Source organism: Thunnus albacares, chromosome 10 (genome assembly GCF_914725855.1).
Source record: "Thunnus albacares chromosome 10, fThuAlb1.1, whole genome shotgun sequence".
NCBI lineage: Eukaryota > Metazoa > Chordata > Actinopteri > Scombriformes > Scombridae > Thunnus > Thunnus albacares.
This window is the reverse complement of record NC_058115.1, coordinates 19,012,325-19,032,534: the sequence shown is the minus strand read 5'-3', so window position 1 is coordinate 19,032,534 and position 20,210 is coordinate 19,012,325. Positions and strand designations below refer to the sequence as shown.

The window sequence follows — 20,210 nt, the reverse complement described above, 5'->3', positions numbered from 1 at the left end:
TTGCTGTAACTCAATTAATAATTAATTGATGCTTTATAGATCCGTTATAAGCCATTAATGAAAGCAACTTCTGGGTTTCCAGTTGTGAAAATCCCATTATCTGCTGTTTATCCACCTCCCGAAAAACACATCTTGTTAACATTTATAACCAAAGCCTTAATGGATTATCAGAAAACATTTATTAATAAATTACAGACATTTATGACTGTATTATTACAAAATAGAAAGGGAATTTCCACCACCTGGCAACCCAATAGTTGCTGCAACTGTTAGAGCGGCAACTGTTGCTGTAAATGAGAGTTTCTGCTCTTGACAGTAGGAAACATTGTACAGCTTTTTTTTTATTGATTCATCAAATGCTTTTGACACTGTTAATCACAGACTACTTCTGGATAAATTGGCCTTGATGGGTTTTGAGGAGACATCCGTAAATGGTTTCGGGACTATCTCTCTGATAGAACACACTGCATAGATGCTACAGGATTGAAGTCAGAGGTTCTAGGATTAAAATATGTTGTTCCACAAGACTCAATTTTAGGCCCATTGTTGTTTACCTTTTATATCAATGATATCTGTGCCTCAGTAGACAATTGTAAAGCACATTTTTATGCAGATGATACCATTCTTTATGCTTATGTGCCATCTGTGGAACAAGCTCTGTCAAATCTTCAGTGTGCATTTGACTGTGTCTAGACATCCTTGAAAAATCTTAGATTGGTTCTATGTGAGTCCAAGACTAAATGTATGTCATTTATGAGGTCAAGAAAGTATGATCATCACGCCAACAGTATTCAGGGCCCAAATTGAGTGTAAGAGTGTAAGATTACAAATTATAAACTGGGTGCACTGTACAGGATCTGGTTATGCTTCTTTTTAGAAAACAGAATGGCAATTGTTCAATCAACTATAATGTCAGTCTTAGATTATTGTGATATTGTGTATATGCATGCAGCCCCATCCATGTTGAAATCACTTGATACAGTTTACCACAGTTCACTACATTTTATTACTCATGATCACTGTGAACTATACCAGAATGTGGGATGGTCTTCTCTCAGTGATAGAAGGGAAGGACACTGCCTCCTTTTTGTTTATAAGGCTTTACTAGGCAAGTAACCCTTCTACCTCACTTCTCTTTTAAAACCCAAATCCATCTGTCATAAAACATGCTCACAGGAATTTATATCCCTTGAAACTCCTCAGATCAATACTCAGCTTGGCAAATTAGTTTTTATGTTTTTTGCACCAAATAAATGTAAGGAATTCCAAGAGGTATTGAAACTGGACAGGTATGTGTCAGTGGATCATTTTAAATGTCTGCTGGATGATATTGTTGTTGTACAGTGTTCCTGCTTTGGTTGATTCATAAACATGGTTGCTATTTATTGTTTATTTGTCTGTTAGTTATTTGCTTTATTTGACATTTTATTGTTATTACTGTGGTAGTCATCATATACTGTATAGCCCCTATGAATGTGAATTCAGGTCATTGCTGTAAAAGAGCTTAATGCTCAGTCAGTTTTCCCTGATTAAACAGTGGTTATACGTGTCATTGGTGGCCTATAACAGATCTATAAAGTATTATAACAAACAAAGCTTTCATGATGGTTGCCTTATTAAAAGTGATAGAGGGGGTAGCCTGCTGTACTGTTTTATGTGCCTTTGATACTACACTATGGCATCATTGTGTGTGTATTTACTTGTATTGCATGTGTTAACTTCATTCTATGAGCTTTATGATGAATAAAAACATTAATTACAATCTGTGAGGGGTGTCTTATTAGAAATTGTGGTACCCTCTTGTGTATAGGCTTTTCATGGATGTTTCATCCAAACATACAACCAATGTGTTCATACCTGCTACATACACTGGTAAAATGTTAAAGTGGAATATTTTGGATTGCTGTTCAGTCAGAAAGATAGATAAACATACTGCTGTCTGCATCACAGTTAGACTGCTACTAAATATGACAATATGGCAAGCAATGAAATCTTGGCTGATTGTGTGGTACACTGTTAACTGTAGTGGAATACAATAAAAACCCACATGTCACACTGAATAAATGATAGGATTCAATTAACTGATGCGCTGGGCAGTAGTAGAAAATGGTAGTCCAAAAAAATACTTCAAATTAAATGATAGGACTTCTGAGGTTGACATGATAGACATGTGTTTAGTGAAGTTTTCATTATGAGGCTTTACTGTCACCTTGTGGCAAGAAAGAGACATTCAGAAATTTCACACTGACCTGGTGATGTTTTAACTCTTTGAAAATCAAGAGGCAGTGTTCAATAAATTGTTTCAGTATTTTTAATGCAAATGTGAAAAGCCTTGCTTATAAAGGATATGTGAACAATTCTGTAAACAAGCATTACATCATGACTTGTGACAGCATATGTTGACCACACGAGTATAAAACTAAATTAAATAGTCAATAAAAACCGAAGCACAACAAACAATATCAAAACATGACACTTTGGTTTATCTTTGGCTCATATTTGTACAGCAGTGGGGCAGTAAGGCTCACAACAACTCTTAAAATGGTCGAAATATCAGACACATTTTCAAGAGGATGTGAAAAAAAAACTGCCACCTTGTGTAACCTCTGAAATCTTAATAATCAGAGTGATTATACATTACAGAACAACTCTAACCAATACGACTTTTAATTCCTCCTGGATAAAACATTTTTTCGCCAGTGGGTATGTCATCATTAGCTCTGTCCAGCAAAGTTATTTTTTGTATAATTTCTGAAAACAATTATGCAAAATAGTACTTTGTATTTTTTGTTTGTGTTTCACAGATTCTTGTATTAGAAAAATACTCTCTTAGCATTGGAGACCAATATCAATAGTGACACTGTGTCCTTGGACTCCTGAATTGTCAATTGAGGCATACAGAATTACTATGACCAGTTGTTTATATTTGTGGACCATAACATAGAAAAATATGGACACAAAATTACTATGTCATAGAGTTCGTTCACAAGCACCACCAGTGACAGAACAAAAAAATGTGACAGTGACATTACAATGTATATATATATATATATATATATATATATATATATATATATATATATATATATATATATATATATACACACTGTTGTATTAACCCAAACTTTGCATGAGAGGAAAAAAACAAAAACAAATTAAGTTCAGCCAACAGAACCCCGCTAGACTGCATGAATCATAGTTTGAGTGAGTTGACCTCTATGATCTGCTGCAGGATGTTGTCTACGTCGGTGGTTTCCAAACTGATACCAGCCAGGTCCAGCTGGGGCAGGAGCGCTGTGAGAAGCACTACAACGTTGTTACGGATGTCGTGCAGACTCTCTTGTGCCAATCTGGTTGGAGAACAATTTAACTGTTAATACTAAGACTTAACTTACAGTTTTATTTTTTTAGTTAAATAAGTTAAATTGATGACTCCGATGAAATCTCTGTCCAGGGGAATTTTACCTTTTCATTTACACATCAGCAAAAATGGAGAACATGACTGTGAAATTTTGCCATCAGAATAAAAAGGTTGGACTTCTGTTTTTGAAGAAGTGAAAGTAGAAAGTGGAGGGGTGATGAAGATAGAGGCTTACATTCATACTAAGAATGTTTGGATTGGTTTATTTTTTTAAGTTGGAACATTTACAATTTTAATTTCATTCATATCTCAAATGATACTGTAGGTATATATATATATATATATATATATATATACATGTGTATTTGAACATGTGTAATTACTTGTACTTAAGAGGGTAAGATAAATCAAAGACACTGATTTTTACTGCCATTTACTTTCAAAATCTTAATTCTGACAAGTAAAGTCTGTCAACAAGCATGAGGGAATACAAAAACATGTTTTTTTGCTCCTTGGTCAAAAGCATGATTCCCTAAAGCTATTTAGAAAGCAGCTTTAGTGGCGCTTGTGCATGTCTGTCTAGAATACACACCTGCTGTCCTCAAGTCCACAGGCCTCGCTGTCATTGACTCTCATTCTGCTCTGAGTTTCATTCTTCTCCCTCTTGGCTCTGTTCTGATCAGGCTGCTCCTTCGGCCCACAAACAGGCCTTGGACTCTGGACCATCACCCCCTGAGGTCCCGGAGCCCGAGCAGGTCCACTGGATGACGTAGAGCTCTGATGGAGAATATTTATTTATGTGTTAGTTGTAATTTAAATGACCAAGCATTTAAAGCCCATTTAAGCACTGATTTTAATGTACCAAGAAGAGCATCCTGAGCTCTGTAAGAGTCAATCTTTCTAATGTTTCCTTTTTTTTTTTTAATATAGAGCTATACAGCAGTTTGACACCACAGATTTTTAGTAATTTGTGGCCATCATCAATCCAGTAATTTGGGCTTTAGGTTAATATATTTCAACAGTTGTGAAATGTGGGAAAGCAACTTCCTTTAGCAACTGTATGTTTTAATTTAACTGAACAAACTGAATAAATGCTGCAAGAAATAAAATGTTATCTTTTAGCTGGGTTAATGGGAAGAAATAGACTTGTGAATGGCTTTGTGATGATCACTATTGTTGAAGTTTGTCAAATTTATCTGTAATTTAAGGTATTTATGGCTCAAGCCATTTGAAGACAAAAACAAAGTCATGCAGTTGGCAATATTACAGTGCATTAAGTCAACGCAACTCACACAGGAGTAAATATGTTAGTCTTTCAAACTATCCAAACTCATTTATAGGATGTTAAATTGACTCACACTCAGAAAATGTTATTTCATTTCTACTGTCTGTTGAGCTTTTTAAATTTATCTTCATCGATTTGTTTATAAAATATTTGGGTATAAACTCTGCTGACCTCAGCCACGTCAGTCTGGCAGCCAACCGCTCTTGTTGCAGTGGATGCTGGTGGTGTCACCGGCTGTCCTTTTTGTTTTTCAGTGCTGCTGTCAGCAGTTGTCATCGTGCCTTGAGTTGTCTTGCTAATTTCCAGACCGAGAAGCCTTCGTAACCTTTGAGCCTCTTTCTCCAACCCAGCCAGCTTCTGGACTTTAGCTTCCCAATCACTCCCTTCTGGAGGCAGTGGTCTGCTCCGTTGGCCTTCAGTTCGGCTCAGAGGAGATACCACCACCGTCTGGGTGGAGGAGAGTGAGTTGTACCATGGCAGGGTACTGGAGCCTTGCTGCACTGTGTCACCTGTCTTGTCTAACCAGCTGCTACTCCCCTGCTTGTTCTTCTCGGGTACATTTGTTTGTTTCTCAGGGTGCAACTCCTCTGCTGTGTTCCCCTTGTCGGGCTGTTGCTTCTCCCAAAGGCATGGCTTCTTTTTCACACAGTAAAATAATGATCCTGGTTTCCGTTTGAGGCTACAAAAGAGTGAACAAAGGCTGGTTAGTTAACTGAAGGCATTAAAGATCCTTACGGTGTTTTAAACTCCTAAACTACATATTGGACATTCTTTAAATTATTGCTCACCACTTACTGTTTGAAAATGAACTTGTAAAGACTCTAAACATCCTTGAGACAGATAATCCATCACACTAAGCATTAAATCATACATGAGAGTGGTATCGACCTTCACATTTAACTCTCTGCAAGAAGGCGAATAAGTGTATTTAACCAAAATGTTGAACTATTCCTTAAAAGTCCAACTGATATTTCATTTAATTATCCATCTCTGCTGTCAAAAACAATGTATTTAAATGTATTGTTAATAGTTTTGTTGAAAAATATCAGAAAAGCTCCTTTCTGTCTCAGTGTGTTAGAGGCTTGATTGATTGACATTAGCTGGCAGGCTAATGGTTTTATGCTGTGAGACAAAGTAAATAAACTGGTGTAGCTACAAGTCATGGACAGGCAGTTTGTTGCTAAAAGGGATTTTGAAAAGCAGTGAAGCATGTAACTGAACTGAAATTACATTTTTAGGTATGTTTACATACTGTTTAAGTGCTGCAACTGATAATCTAAGTAGCTATCTATCCTGCTAACTGACATTAGTGGTGTACTTTTCCCTGGCTCAACAAACTAAAACGTGTGTTCATGTTGTCGTCTTGTGTGTAGCAGGATGCTATCAGGCTCAGTGTGACCATCTGCTCTGCCTATGATCGAACGCCACATTATCACTTTATACAAGATTTGATTTGCAGCATTGAAATGAGGTCTAGATGACTTGACACTTCCGTTACTGCTTATATGTGTAAGGTTTTGCATCCATGGTAAGCATAACAGAACAACATGTTAAAACTGTTTTAAAAATTTAGTTTGGGCTACTTTTTTCATTGCACAAAAATTACCTTTACTTCTGTGCTGAGGATACAACTGTGTATTTGCCCTCTTATGCCTCTTTAGAGGTCCAAATAGAGAAAAAACACAACGCTAACATGCTGATGTTTAGCAGGTATAACATTTACCATGCTAACCATCTTAGCTTAGCGGATTAGCTAACATTTGCTAATTAGAACTGAACACAAAGTACAGGTGAGGCTGATGGGAATGCCATTGGTGTTATTTGTTTATATATATGGTTATAGGCACTGAAAAGTGCTATATAAATAAAAAAGATTTGATTTGCAGCATTGAAATGAGGTCTCCAGCTACGTAGGTGGACGGCGGAGTGGTATTTCATTGAAATAATGCAAAACTAGGGGGCACAGTCATGAAATCAAAGAATTTAAAATAAAAACTTCTCTAAAATAAATAAAAAATTTTGACTTCTGATTTTTTTCTCAAAGAACACAGTACAAGTGATTTACAGAGCAGATATGTATGCTGTAGTAGACAAAAAAGGCAGTGTCATTTCAGTTGGACTTTAAAAATGATTTTGATAAGATAGTAATATATAGTATAGTAATATAAAATATAAATAAAAAAATAAAAAAGATTACAAGGATGTGCTTGATCATTATGTTCCTTACATTTACATGAGTCTGAACATACAGCATGCATCATAGCCCACCTTATCGTGCCAGTGCTCTTTCCGTCTCTTTCCATGGGCGCCATGTTTGTGTCTTTTGTTTTGTTGGTCTCTTTGTCTTCAAGGCTCTGAGCATTTTTGTCATTTTCCGAATGCACCTGTCCATGTGTAATTAGTGTCTTGTCTTTAATGACTGTGTCTCTTCCAACGGGCTTGTCTTGTGTGACTTCAGCTGTGACTTTACTTCCTGTTTGTGCATCATCATTTGCCTCTGTATCTGTGTTCGTCTGATTGTGTTCTTGTGTGTTTTCCTCTATGTGGCATTGATCTACTGCAGCTGTGTGATCAGGTGTGTGTGTGGACTGGAAGGTGGGCTGGCTGGGCTCTGATGAACTTCGTGAGAGGATCTGATGTTTAGTCATTTGTTCCTGGAACTCACACACCTGAAACACAAACAACCAAACGAATGTATTAAATATATCCAGAAGCAAATCAGTATACTGGTACTGTTATCAATGGGTTTCAGTATAAGAAACACTCATACCTCCAGTGATTTTTCTCGTTTTCTGCTTTTGGGGTGCTCTCTGAGGGAGAAAGCCAAACAGATTAAAGAGTTGAGAGGGAGGGCAGATCAAAATGGTGGGATTTAACTTCAAGAAAGTCAATTTTTCTGCAACTTGCTTGTTCATTGCTGTAATCATTCCAAGATGACAAGAAAGTAATCTATTTTTGAGATTTTTACCATGAAGAGATTAAGTGAAAAGTTTATTCACAGTATGAATAAGACTGTGCTCAGATCGAAATTAGCACTGCTTCAAAAATGTAGTCTCTTTATTAGTTTTGATGAGCCACTGCTTTGTCACAGCAGAGGTGGGTAAAGGGCACCAACAAAAAACCTAGCGTAATCAGGCAAAAATGTTAAACTTGGCTAAAATATTGCTGCAGTGTATTTCAACATCATCTGGCAAGATGTTGTGTTGGCCAATCAAAGATAAGCAAGTACACATCTTTAATAGAATACTTCTATGGCATTATAATATAAGCTTTTATCCATATAGCAATAATAACCTAGATTTCTAATAGGATTAATTGTTACAAAGGAGATAGTGAAGCACAGAGAGATTGTAAGTAGGCACATCACAGCCACATGCAATTTATACACTTTCAATTACTTACCTTGTTTTATGAAACTTTATGAAATGCTGCTTGTAAGTTAGTTTGGACTTTATTAGCTTGCAGCTGAGCTATCTTGGTAGGTAACTTCTTTCAGATAAACAGTAGTTATCTAAGCTAGTTGGCTAACTTGACTAATTCAAGTCAAGTCAATTAAAGGACTAGTGGGTAAGATTTAGTGATATCTAGTGGTGAGGTTGCAGATTGCAACCTACTGAAAATCCCTCACCTCACCCTCCCCTTCCAAGCATGTAGGAGAACCTACAGCAGCTGTGAAACTTGCAAAAAACACAAAAGGTCTCTCTAGACCCAGTGTTTGGTTTGTCTGTTATGGGCTACTACAGAAACATGGCGGTGCAACATGGCGGGCTCAGTGAAAGAGGACCAACTCCCTATGTAGATATAAAGGGCTCATTCTAAGGTAACAAAAACACAAAGACTCTTATTTTCAGGTGATTATACACTAATTAAAACATACTTATAAATATTTCTTTCCATATTCCATTTCTGCCAAGTCCGTTCTGCTAGATGCCACTAAATTCTACACACTGGTCCTTTAACTTCCAATAATTTACTTTTTTTTTTTTTTTTAATAAGACGTTTAAAAAGTTTTTAGTTTAAAATTCAAGTAACAAAAACTGCTCAATGTCTACATTCCCCTGTGTTTATCAGTAACACTTCAACTTGTTTTGACAAAAGGAAAACCCCGACTTCTCATTAGTCCTTCCACGAGTTTGACTTCTCTCAGATTGTCAGACAAACTCACACAGTCACATGGACACCCCCACACCGGAAATAAGAATGTGAAACTGACAGATGAAAACCACAAAACAGCATGTGAACCCGCACACACACATACAGGCAAGCAGGAAGTACAGCAGTCAGAAATAACGTGTGAAACGTCCGTCTGTATAGAAAAGCTCACACATACACACACAAACACATGCACGCACACACATGCATGCCATGCACACACACACTCACACATTGAGACAGAGTTTGAGATGTCTAGAGAAATGGGAATTTACTGTTTCTTGTGGTTCTTTTGGTAGCTGGGCGTTAACAACTCCTCGCTCTCTTCTGCTTCCTCTGGTGAAGTGCAACTTCTGAAAGACAAAAAGACAGACATGGCTTAGCAACTACTGCTGCTGATGTTAAATTCAGGGCACACACACACACACACACACACACACACACACACACACACACACACACACACACACACAGATGTTAAATTCAGGGCACACACATACACACTGGCAGGGTAATGAAATGAGGTTACCACACCCTTCTGAGAAGATGTTCTTTTTTAAATGAGATTAATTATCTGATGCATCTCCTCGTTTATCTGTTATGGCACATGTAGATGACTTGACACTTCCGTTACTGCTTATATGTGTAAGGTTTTGCATCCATGGTAAGCCTACCAGAACAACATGTTAAAACTGTTTTAAAAATTTAGTTTGGGCTACTTTTTTCATTGCATCAAAATTACCTTTACTTCTGTGCTGAGGATACAACTGTGTATTTGCCCTGTTCTGCCTCTTTAGAGGACCAAAATGAGAAGAAACACAACGCTAACATGCTAATGTTTAGCAGGTATAACATTTACCATGCTAACCATCTTAGCCTAGCGGGTTAGCTAACATTTGCTAATTAGAACTGAACACAAAGTACAGGTGAGGCTGATGGGAATGCCATTGGTGTCGCAGGTATTTGGTCATAAACAAAGATATCCATGGGCCATGAATATCTGTATAAAACTTAATAGCAATCCACCTAATAGTTGTTGAGATGCTCTTCTTCAGTCTGGATCAAAGTAGTGGACCAACCAGTATTGAGCATGCATGAGCATATTTCTTTATTTGTATGTTTGTTTGTATATATGTGGTTATAGGCACTTTGTGCTTATGCTTGAAAAGTGCTATATAAATAAAATTATTATTATTATTGCCAGCCATAGAGCCATGCTGTTATGTGGCTAAGGTGAGGTAAAAGCTCTTTTAAGTTTCTTTTAAGCAAATTTAACATGCTTGATGATGCCAGGGATCAATGATGGATCATAACAGACCTTCTGGATATATAGATTGGATTTATGGATCTAGTGAGTTTTCTCTCAAGAAAAGGTTTGAGACACACCTGTAACGTGCATTGGGGTTCTGACTGCAGTTCCAGCTTTCAGGTATGTCATCATAATGATTCGCAGGAATGCTCCGCCACTTGAGGCACTCCTCACACTGTAACCACATGGGACCCCTGCAGAAACAGACCAACATGGTGAGTACTTTCAGTCAAACAGGGCTCTGTGCAAAAGGGGAAGTCCGTTCACCAGAAAGAAAAAAAGTTTCATGATGATCTCAGTGAGTTTAGATTTTAGTGCATGTTGGTTGAAAAGCTACAAACACAATGAAAATATTTTATGTTGATCATATTTACAGTAAATTTTTTAGGTCAACACAACAATAAACTAAAACTCAGTTGGTTGCAAAGGCTCTTGACATTCCTTGCCTCTGCTTTTTCACTCTTCTTTATTATCGTCTTGAGAGCAGCTCCAGCAGCAGCGTTTCCATTCTCTGGTTTCAAGCTTTGTTAAAGAATGACCTCATTTCACTTTCAGTTGAATTTACACGTTCCAACATGACAAACTGACCTATACCTTCCTGAATTGTTACTGTAATCGTCCATAAAAGGTGTGTGTGTGTGTGTGGGGCATGTTACTTACACTCTCCCAGTGGTTTTTACAGCTACAGGAACAGACTAAAGGCGGCTTTAGACTTTAACAACGATTGTGTAAGTTTATTGCCTGTAGCAACGGTTTTCAAGATGCGTATGATAAAATCTTGGTTGCAATCAGTATGAGGCATGTCATCTTGTGCTCTGAATTTATGGTGAATTGTAGCTCTACCATGTAAATGGAAAAAAGTGTATGAAAGCAGAGGCACATCATCAGCTTGCATCATCCATCTGTGCCGCTCTGATGTTTCAAAAAATGCAGCAAAGTCAATAGTTCATAGTTCTTTTTCTTGTGCCATGAACATATTAAGGAGAACAATTGTGTTTTCTCCCTAAACTTTGTTCAAAAAACTGCACTCATATGAAATTTCATGCCGGCCAGTGTATTCTGTGTCATTTCATGTCATATTCTGACTGGTTAGTTTGTATACGTGGTCGTCATAGCAGAAGTCACATTGTGAGAATTTCGCCTCAGACTGTCTTTGGTCGCCAAAGCTCCAAATTAGTTTGACCACATCTCTCTCACGATTGTCAACTTTTGTTCCTAACAGCGCAACATTTCACAGTATAAACCCTATAACCCTATGAGCTGAAATCTTTTTCACACTTGTACTAACAAAGATTAGCCAAAGTTCAGTCAGGAAGACTATCTTTTGCATGCTCAGGTCGTTTAATATTATTTCTCAAACCATCTGTCATTCCCATCCTGAAGGCATGCTCACATAATTTCCTTGCTGTCATTCCACTGGGTGTCAATTAAGACATCAGCTGTTCACATCAGCTGATCACATCTAACCAATAGCACGGTGACACACCTTCATTTGTCAGCCTATCATAATGCGGCTCACTTTTTAAATATGTTTTCTCCTTCTTTGCTTTAGTGCTTTCATGCTGCTGTTTTGCACGCCCTACCACCTCCCCATCACCGCCCAGTCTTTGCAGATTCATCAGTGAATTGCCTCATCAACCTCATCAACCTCATCAACTTCAGAAGTCATCAGCCACCACCACCAGTGTCTGGACTCCATGGGGAGATCTATCTTGCTGCTGCTCATGACTGATGTCCTTCGATTCAAAATCTCCCTGTAGCGTCTAAGCGCCAAAGACTTTTGTTAACACTTAATCTTCAGTATCATCTGTATAATAAACAATTCTTTTTTGTCTCTCCTGATTGAACTACTGTTACCGAGACCCAAAACAAAGTCAACACTCACTCGTCAGCGTCCTCCTTTTCTTCATTTTCATCTCCTTTGTCCAAAGCCTGAAACTCGCGCTCTCTGGCCTTCTTCTCTGTCATTGCTTTCCAGTAGTCGTTGAGTTTTATGCCCAAGGCGCCTAGAGTCAGTCTTGGGGAAAAGAAAAAGCAATATTAGTATATTAGTCATATATTTCTGTACAGGTCACTGAGAAAACTTGGCCTGTTGCTAAAATTACTTATAAAACATGTACTGTACCTGTATTCCTTTGTGTATTCAAAGTCTTGCTTGTTGTGAGCAGGTTTGAGGAAGTTACACTCGATAATACCGATGACCCCGACTCCTGCCCGCTGACCTGAAGACTGTAGGAAATGAGAGAGCATAAGCAGAGGCAGACACTCTTTATTAATAAACTCACAAGCCTGCGGTGTGCCTATAACACTTGAAGACATACAGTATAATTAGTTTCCTCTACCTTCAGCTGGCAGCCCACTTTCTCGTAGGCCTTGATGAGGCGGTTCTTGTGGTACATCATGATGCCATAGTGGTCTCTGTTTTTCGGATTTAGCCCAAAGGTCACCTTCACTTTCTCTTTCTAATAGACACCAGTCAAGGTTAACAGCACTGGACTAAATGCCAAACAAATAAGAAAATGATTATATCCTGTGAAGTATTGAAAATACAATTTTAAATGTTAAGGTGGCTGATTTTTTTTTTTCAAATGGCATGTTAAAATGACATGAAATCCAACCGTTCATTAAAGAAAACATTTTAAAAGCTGCAAATCCTACATATAATTAGCTTCATACAACTAGATTACAAACTCAGATTTAAATCTGGAAAAGTGAACGTTTCAACCGTGACATGACTCGTCTCTATAGACCAAAAAAGAGTTATAATTTCTATGAATACAGCATAATTCTACATTTGCATGGACTCTCTCTTGCCTCAGATTTATTCTGGTGAATTTTGTGGATACTGGGTTTTTGGGTGGATATGGTTGAACAAATTAAACAACGTTTCCTGAACAGCACAGTTGTTTTTCCATTTTTAAAATCGGTAAAAACCACACCACTGACAGTCACAAAGAAAACTTTAAATCTTGTATTGCGCAGCCTGATTGAAATGACATTTTTCTCAAACTAATTTACCTATAATCATACTAAACAACTGTGGAATGGCTTTGCAATGTTAATACAAAAGCTCAGCTAATAATTTTCTATTTACAGCTCTTGAGAGGAGATAAGAAGACGTAAATCAATGACAAATATGAAAGTGAATTTATAAAGCATTCTAAACAGATATGAAACCAACATGAATTTGCAATACTCATTTTCATTTTCCCTTCTCTCACACGCTTTTCAGACTGGTGGAGTTGTGAGAAACGCAGTAGGAGTTGCCTTGACACGTTCCTGCTAAAGAAGCACTGTCATCTACAAAAGTATCTGACCTCATGTTCACTTCCTGTTGCCCTTCGATAATATGTACGATTACAGATGACATGACTTTATAGCACCACCACACACACGCACACACACACACACAAAGATAGCGTAGGGATACACTGAAGTGGGGTTTATACACATCATGCTCAATGTGTGTCAGCCTCTTCGACACCAACTTGGCAAGAATTTTCTTCCTCCTCAGTATGATCTGAGTCCTTGGCTTCAGGTACAAGATACTGAGGTAGGCCTGAGATGAACAGATAAAGAGAGAGAGTGCAAAAAGTAAAGTAACCACAGCTGTACTGGGGCAGTGTGTTACTACAAAACCACAAGCATTTCTGGTAGTGAAAAGTTACTCTAGTTTCACGCTTGAAACTGGCAGATATACAGTCAAACACATGCTTGCGTAGGATATGTAGGGGTGTACCCAAACCTTAACCACAACCACTGCTTCTCTTACCCTGAATTCTACACTAATCCTCTTAACCACTAACCCAAAAATCATTCAGATCCAATTGTATGTTTTAACTCTTGTTATACGTTATAATGTTAATTATCATTATCATATTTGACCAATTTATATTTTGAACAATTCTTACATCTTCATCTGTTGAGGAAGATCATGTGATACAATCAAAAGCACCAAACAGCTACTATATGGACTTAGTAGTGAGATTGTTTAGTCAACTACTGATTCAAAGGTCATAAAAGAACTTTCATCCCCCAACTTTTAAGCCAACATGAATATAAGTCTAAAATAAGTCTATGAAGTGCTCCGAAATTTGCTATCGAAATTTGACCAGTGACACAATTCCTTCACTACACAAATTGTGTGATGCGGTCAAAAGCTCCAGAAAGCTCTTGTGGTGAGTTGTTTTGTCATTTTATACTGTGCACTGTTGCGGTGATTTGACAATGAAAGTGAATTGTGTCTTGAATGACACAATTATTCTTTGAAAATGCTACACGTGACTCTTTCATATCAATAAATCGGTGCCACATTCATACTGAAACAGTGGTACAACATATATTCCGTGTATGACTGTACTAGTACTGCTTTGTTATCCTGTTATTACTGCAAATACACAATAAATGCCAGCTTCTACACTGGGTAGTTTATCCTCTGGACTGCAGCATTACTGTAGAAAACAGGAAGAGGGTGCTGTTTTGTCAGAATTTCTAGCGCCTGGAAGGCCAACAGCTCCATGGTCCTCTTTGTTTATGGTGATTACACAGGTTTATATATACTTTTTATCCACTCACCCTGAGACTGTAATGCATGTCTGGGATGTTGTGCTCAGCTTTCAGGGATCCACTGTTCCTCAGACCTTTTTTCAGTTCCTCGATCTGAATCTCAGGCAAACGGAAGTCACTCACGTCGTTTTCAAAGTCGATCTCCGGCTTGCCATCCTTGGCCCTTCAGGATAAAATCAATGGAAGCAGAACGGGTAATGACACATTGTATATCTCTGCTCTCAGATCACTTTTTTTCACTAATCTGATCAGTACCTGGCATTTGATGATTATAATTATAGTGGGGACCCTTTTCTGAGTGTGAAGAGGAAGTGAGAAAGAAGAAAGGCTAAAAACTCCTGAACATGAACTGTTGCTCTTTGCAGCAATTTGACTCTGAAGTACTAAACTTTGCTTAAAACAGCCACAAGGACAAGGGTCAAGAAATCTTTCAATGTTTTTCTGCTTTTCAGATGACGGTGATATGAGGGTTTGATTTTGACATGGTGTTGTTTTGCATGGATTTGTCTAAAGGCGTGCTTAAACAAACACCATATGTGTATGTTAATGCTTATTTGCCTGTCTCTATGTGTCTGTGTTTGCATATTCATCAACCTCACATGTGACACATTAGACCTACACTCAACACACCTGCTCCACAAAACTAAAAACACGAATGTGTGTGTGACCTCAAACTTTAACTAAATTTAAAAATGACTTATATGTGGCTGAAAAAACCTCATCTGATGCATTTTTACTTTCAACCCAAATTCAGCTTCAGCAAACATGAGATTCTGACCTACGGATGTTCCAGATTAATATCTTGGTGCCTTTTTTGGAGAGGATCGAGTCAAAGTGTGTGTGTATCTGCTCCTGGGAGGTGATGATGGAGTGTTGGAGGATGGCTGCCAGGCTGGCCTCCGAGTCCTCAGTCACCACCAGCGACTGTTACACTGAGTTAAGGTCAAAATATAAAGGAGCTTGCAAGGTGACAAACCTATTCTCTACCAATCAGAGTGAAGAAGCTGTTTTATGGCTCTTGATTTACCCAGAATACTAATTCCCTGGTATCACAGCCTTAAACTTAGTCTGCCTATTTGTATTCAAGTAAATCACATGGTGACATTCAAGTCTTTTACAGTAAACTACAGACTTGTTGGTTTACAGTAATTATACAACACACACACTGAATCTAGTGGCTCAAATATTCTTTCTCATGAAGGATATTGGTTTGTTGGTTGAAGGGGACAATGGGGACAATGACGGCCTGGGCCTTGATGTTTTCCAGGTAGGTCTGAGACAGCATCCCCACAGTCTGGCAACCCCCATTCTTGGTGAAGATGAGGGCATCACGACCCAGACGCATGGAGCCAGACTTGAAGCCGTTCCCATATACGCCGATAGCCTGCTGACTGGCCTTACCTGAGCCCTTTTCGGTAAAACCAAAGCTGGATATAAAGGCGAAGACAGTGAGAAAATAAAGATTTATTTGCATATTAGGTGCAACTAATGATTATTTTCATTGTAGATCATTAACTGATTTGTCATTTACTCTATAAAATGTCAGGAAAAAGTGACCTGAAGGTGTCCAAATATATCTAATTCACAATGCTATAGAATAAAAAGACAGTTAAAGAAATGACTTAAACAACTACTAGATTATCATAATGTACTGTATCACTCTACTGTATATACTAATGTCTTAATCTACCAGTCATTTCAGCTCTCTGTATATGTGTGGAATTACATGCTTTTATTTGTACAAATTGTGTGAACAAGATGGATACTATGACATGTGGGTGTTTTTGGTAAAATGTGTGTGTGTAGTGAGAGAAAGAGATGCCAAATATAATATGTGGTTTATAAATGCTGGTGAGTCACTCGCTGGTGAGTTACTCCTACATGCAAAAGAGCAACTGTTTTGTGCATTTGCCCTTCATGTGGATGCACATTTACGATGTAAGTGTGTCATACCTGAGCATCTTGTGCAGTTTGTTGGGTGTCATGCCGCTGCCGTTATCGGTAAAAGTTATACAGGTGTGACCGGCTTCTTCAACTACATCTATCCAGATCTGTTTAGCGGATACACCGGGATCTGATGCATTGTCTACAACATGAGAGGCAGAGAGAGAGAGAGAGATGGTCAAAGACATTTTTCACCATTTTCTAACATTTGCGCGGCCAAGCAAATAGCTTGTCGTCACGGTGCTCCTGTTCCATTTGCATAAATGTAAATAAGCTGATATTCATATATTCGGTGCAAAGTTGGACCCTCTCTATGCAAATAAGCCTCGTTGCAAAAACAGTCTAATTTAAAAAGACCAGCGCCAACTGCCACACGCAGTTAGGTGGAGTTATTAGCATCTTCAGATAGTAGGGGGGGGGGGGGGGGGGGGGGGGGGGGGACACGCACTTACACTTCCAGCTGCTGTGTGACACACAGCCAGCTGTGGGCACCTAACAGAACATCAGCACTGGTGCTTCTGCGAAATCTCGGATACACAGATAGTCGCATTAATAGATGTATTTTGACAACTGACATTTCAGTAGTTGTTATAGATGAGGAATACTAGAGAAGTAAAAGAGGCGAAATACATGAAAGTTGATTTGTGATTGTGGAGAGCTCTGTGTGTGCGCACCTCTGCTAATTAAAGACGAGCAATTTGAGGCTTTTGTGCAATTTTCATTATGGACCAATCCGTGTGTTGAAATATGGAGAAAAGCTTGAAACACTGAAAACAGCTTCGTTCACTCAATCAAACGCAAAACAAGAGCAAGTTGCACTGAACTGCAAAACTTTATGTGTTTGCGCCAGCATATCATTAGCGCAAAATCTTTTGTGAATAGAACCTTAAAACGGAGCAGATTGCGGATGCAAATGCTGCGCAATTCACGGTGCTATCAGCGGGCGCAATCCATTCTTTGTGAATTTGGCTCATAGTATTATCGGTATAGTTATGATAAAGAAAAATGTAATAGTACATTTTGCCTCGTTTTCTCTTCTAAACAAGTTAACATCAACTGGAAGGTTGACTGCATTATTGTCTGTCTGCTCGCGTTTCTTGTCCTGTCGTACTTTTTAAAATCGTATTCAGCAACTGAGTCGGTGAGTTTAATATTATTATCGTTACTATTTGTTACAAGTTGGGTGAAACCGTAATTTCCCTTTAACACCACTTTACCCTAGCTTAGCAAAAAGCTTCACAAATATACTAAAACAAGGTATATAGAATATTATAGGACACGAGAGCTGCATTCATACGAGTGTTCCTGTGATTTTGTTCCTTATATGTATTAGAAACATGACAAACACCACAACTACAGCCAGAAACTGCACTACCACGTGCACAGCATATGGTGCACCGCATATAGTTTATATAGTAGTAGCTTTAGTATTTGCACCAGAGCTGTAAATGTCCAGTTTTTCATGAATTACAATATATTTTAATGATACATTGTAACTTTCAGGTGTCAGGGACTTTACGCTGCACTTGGTGACTACCTCTTTGCATTGTGTGAGCAGAGAAGGCAGTGCAGAAGTGTGATACACAGCACTGTGTCTCATATCTGCATGTATACACTCCCATTTCTGATGAAACTCGGCAGCCAACAGACTGCGAGCACGTCTGAACCAATGAGAGCACACAGAGTGGAGGGCTGTCAATGTTGACAACCCAGAAACAGACGCCTTGCATCACGTGGAAGAACAAATCAAGTGACTCATTCAGTAGGGGAGGACAGGGTTAGTTGTCACATTTGTTAGATGTCGCTCCCTAGAGGGCGCTGTTAAAAAACGTCGGTCCTGAGATGTTCAGAATTGGGGTCAGAGGTCACCTACAAGGTCAATTCAGGAGAAAGATACTTGATATTAAGGTGAGAGGACATTTAGTGTTTTTCATATCAAAATGTAAACATCTCGCTCTTCTAGTTTCTCTTCTAGGCTTTTACACAATGGGTTTATAATAACACAATTATTACCATTAAAAAGTATAAGGGGAGAGCGATAGTTTTTTTCTTAGCTACGCTACAACATGTGGTTGTTAGCTTTGCCTGTTGCAAAAAATACCAGTAGGGGATGCTTGTAACATTCATGAACATTCAACATGAAATGAAACTTTTTAAATTCATTTTTAAGATTGCCTCCATTTAAAAAAAAATCTCCATTAACCTAATATAGAGGCAACCAACGCCACGGGATGGTTATCACAAGTGCACAAGATGTACTTGACAGTCCACATCTTTTGAACAGACTAAGCTTAAGGAGAGTAAATTCCCTCCATTCCTACCTGACACTTTGGGCTGCCATTGCACATTGAAAGGGACTCTATTGAGGATACAGTCTTTGAGGGATTCAAATGAAGGTAAAAAGTGTGACTACCAACCCTGATCTCCCCTACTGAAGTCCAAATTATTATTGGTTTTTTTTTTTAATCAGAGGCACTTTGTCCCTTTAAATGCACAGGTCTATGCCAGAAACTCCATGTCACATTACACGTTCACTGTTACAAGTTATTAGAATTTTAAGAATAGTATCACAATTGCATGGAAATAATAAAAACAACAACATAAAGTAGAATACAGGCTTATTTGTTTTTACTTAACAACATAACTTTTAACACAAACACTCTTCTGTACTGTGAACAAACCGCCGACACTGTGTTAGGTGCGTGTGGCAGTAATAAAATCGTTACGGGTGTGAAAGAGGAAGTCCACTCGGTCCATTTTAGTCTACTTTGCACAGTCTGAGACAGCGGAAGACTGCACAAAATGAAACCGTCAAAAGTTGCAATAGGGACAAAGAGAGCGCTGCACAGCTGCAGCAGGTGTTTCGGAGTAACTCTTCATAATGGTGCCTACCTATTAACTCTGCCACCGCGCTGAAGGGCCAGGTATGACTCGTTGAATTGCTGTTCAGGAAGGAAGGACTCATCTTGAAAAAAAATAAAATAAGTCAGACAGTTAGTTTCACTTGTCATTTTTCTGTTCTGCAGCAAAAAAGTCATTTGGCAACTTAATATCGCACAAACCACACATCACACTATATAAATGTATATGTGTGTATGAAAAAAGTGAAATACATACGGAACTCAGACGAATCCCATGCTCGCTCAACCTCGCCATGTTTTACCACTGAATGTTTTGCCTCGTCCTGTGGTGTCTGTTTTCTGCGACACAGGCAGTGGGCGTTGCGTGTTCAGAGCCTCACTGTCAATATAGGAAGTCAACTGAAATGAACTGAGAGGTGAAAGAGGTGAACAAGCAAGAATTTACAGCTGCCAAACTCAGAGATAATTGAGGTGTTTCGCCTCTGAAGATGTGCCAGGTAGTCTTAATCACACTATAAAAGAAATCTTCATTCTCTGAATACTTTGTGATCAGTACAGTTTCACCTGTCATCCTGCTACCGAGAGCTATTCATCTGAAAGCCACGTGTAATTCAAGTGAATGATAAGAATGGTTCCTGTGTTCAGTTTGGTTTCATGCTTATTACGGAAACTTTAATTAGGATGAGATAGATGGTTACCAAGGTTTTAGGGAAATATAAAAGCATTAGAGGA

The 20,210-nt window shown here is 38.4% G+C and overlaps 1 protein-coding gene across 1 annotated transcript; it reads right to left on the bottom strand.

Moving 5' to 3' along the window:
• Positions 1–2,297: 2,297 nt before the first annotated feature.
• On the bottom strand, positions 2,298–19,874 carry zgc:152774 (uncharacterized protein LOC553526 homolog). Its single transcript, XM_044363864.1, has 17 exons — positions 19,735–19,874; positions 19,510–19,582; positions 16,627–16,759; positions 15,880–16,100; positions 15,452–15,599; positions 14,683–14,836; positions 13,538–13,666; positions 12,450–12,569; positions 12,233–12,336; positions 11,993–12,124; positions 10,185–10,301; positions 9,074–9,151; positions 7,417–7,456; positions 6,915–7,315; positions 4,818–5,325; positions 3,954–4,138; positions 2,298–3,350 (listed from the first exon to the last, which is right to left on the bottom strand). Exons 1-17 carry the CDS (start codon positions 19,771–19,773, stop codon positions 3,194–3,196), a joined length of 2,739 nt encoding a protein of 912 aa, XP_044219799.1. The 5' UTR covers positions 19,774–19,874; the 3' UTR covers positions 2,298–3,193.
• Positions 19,875–20,210: the final 336 nt, after the last annotated feature.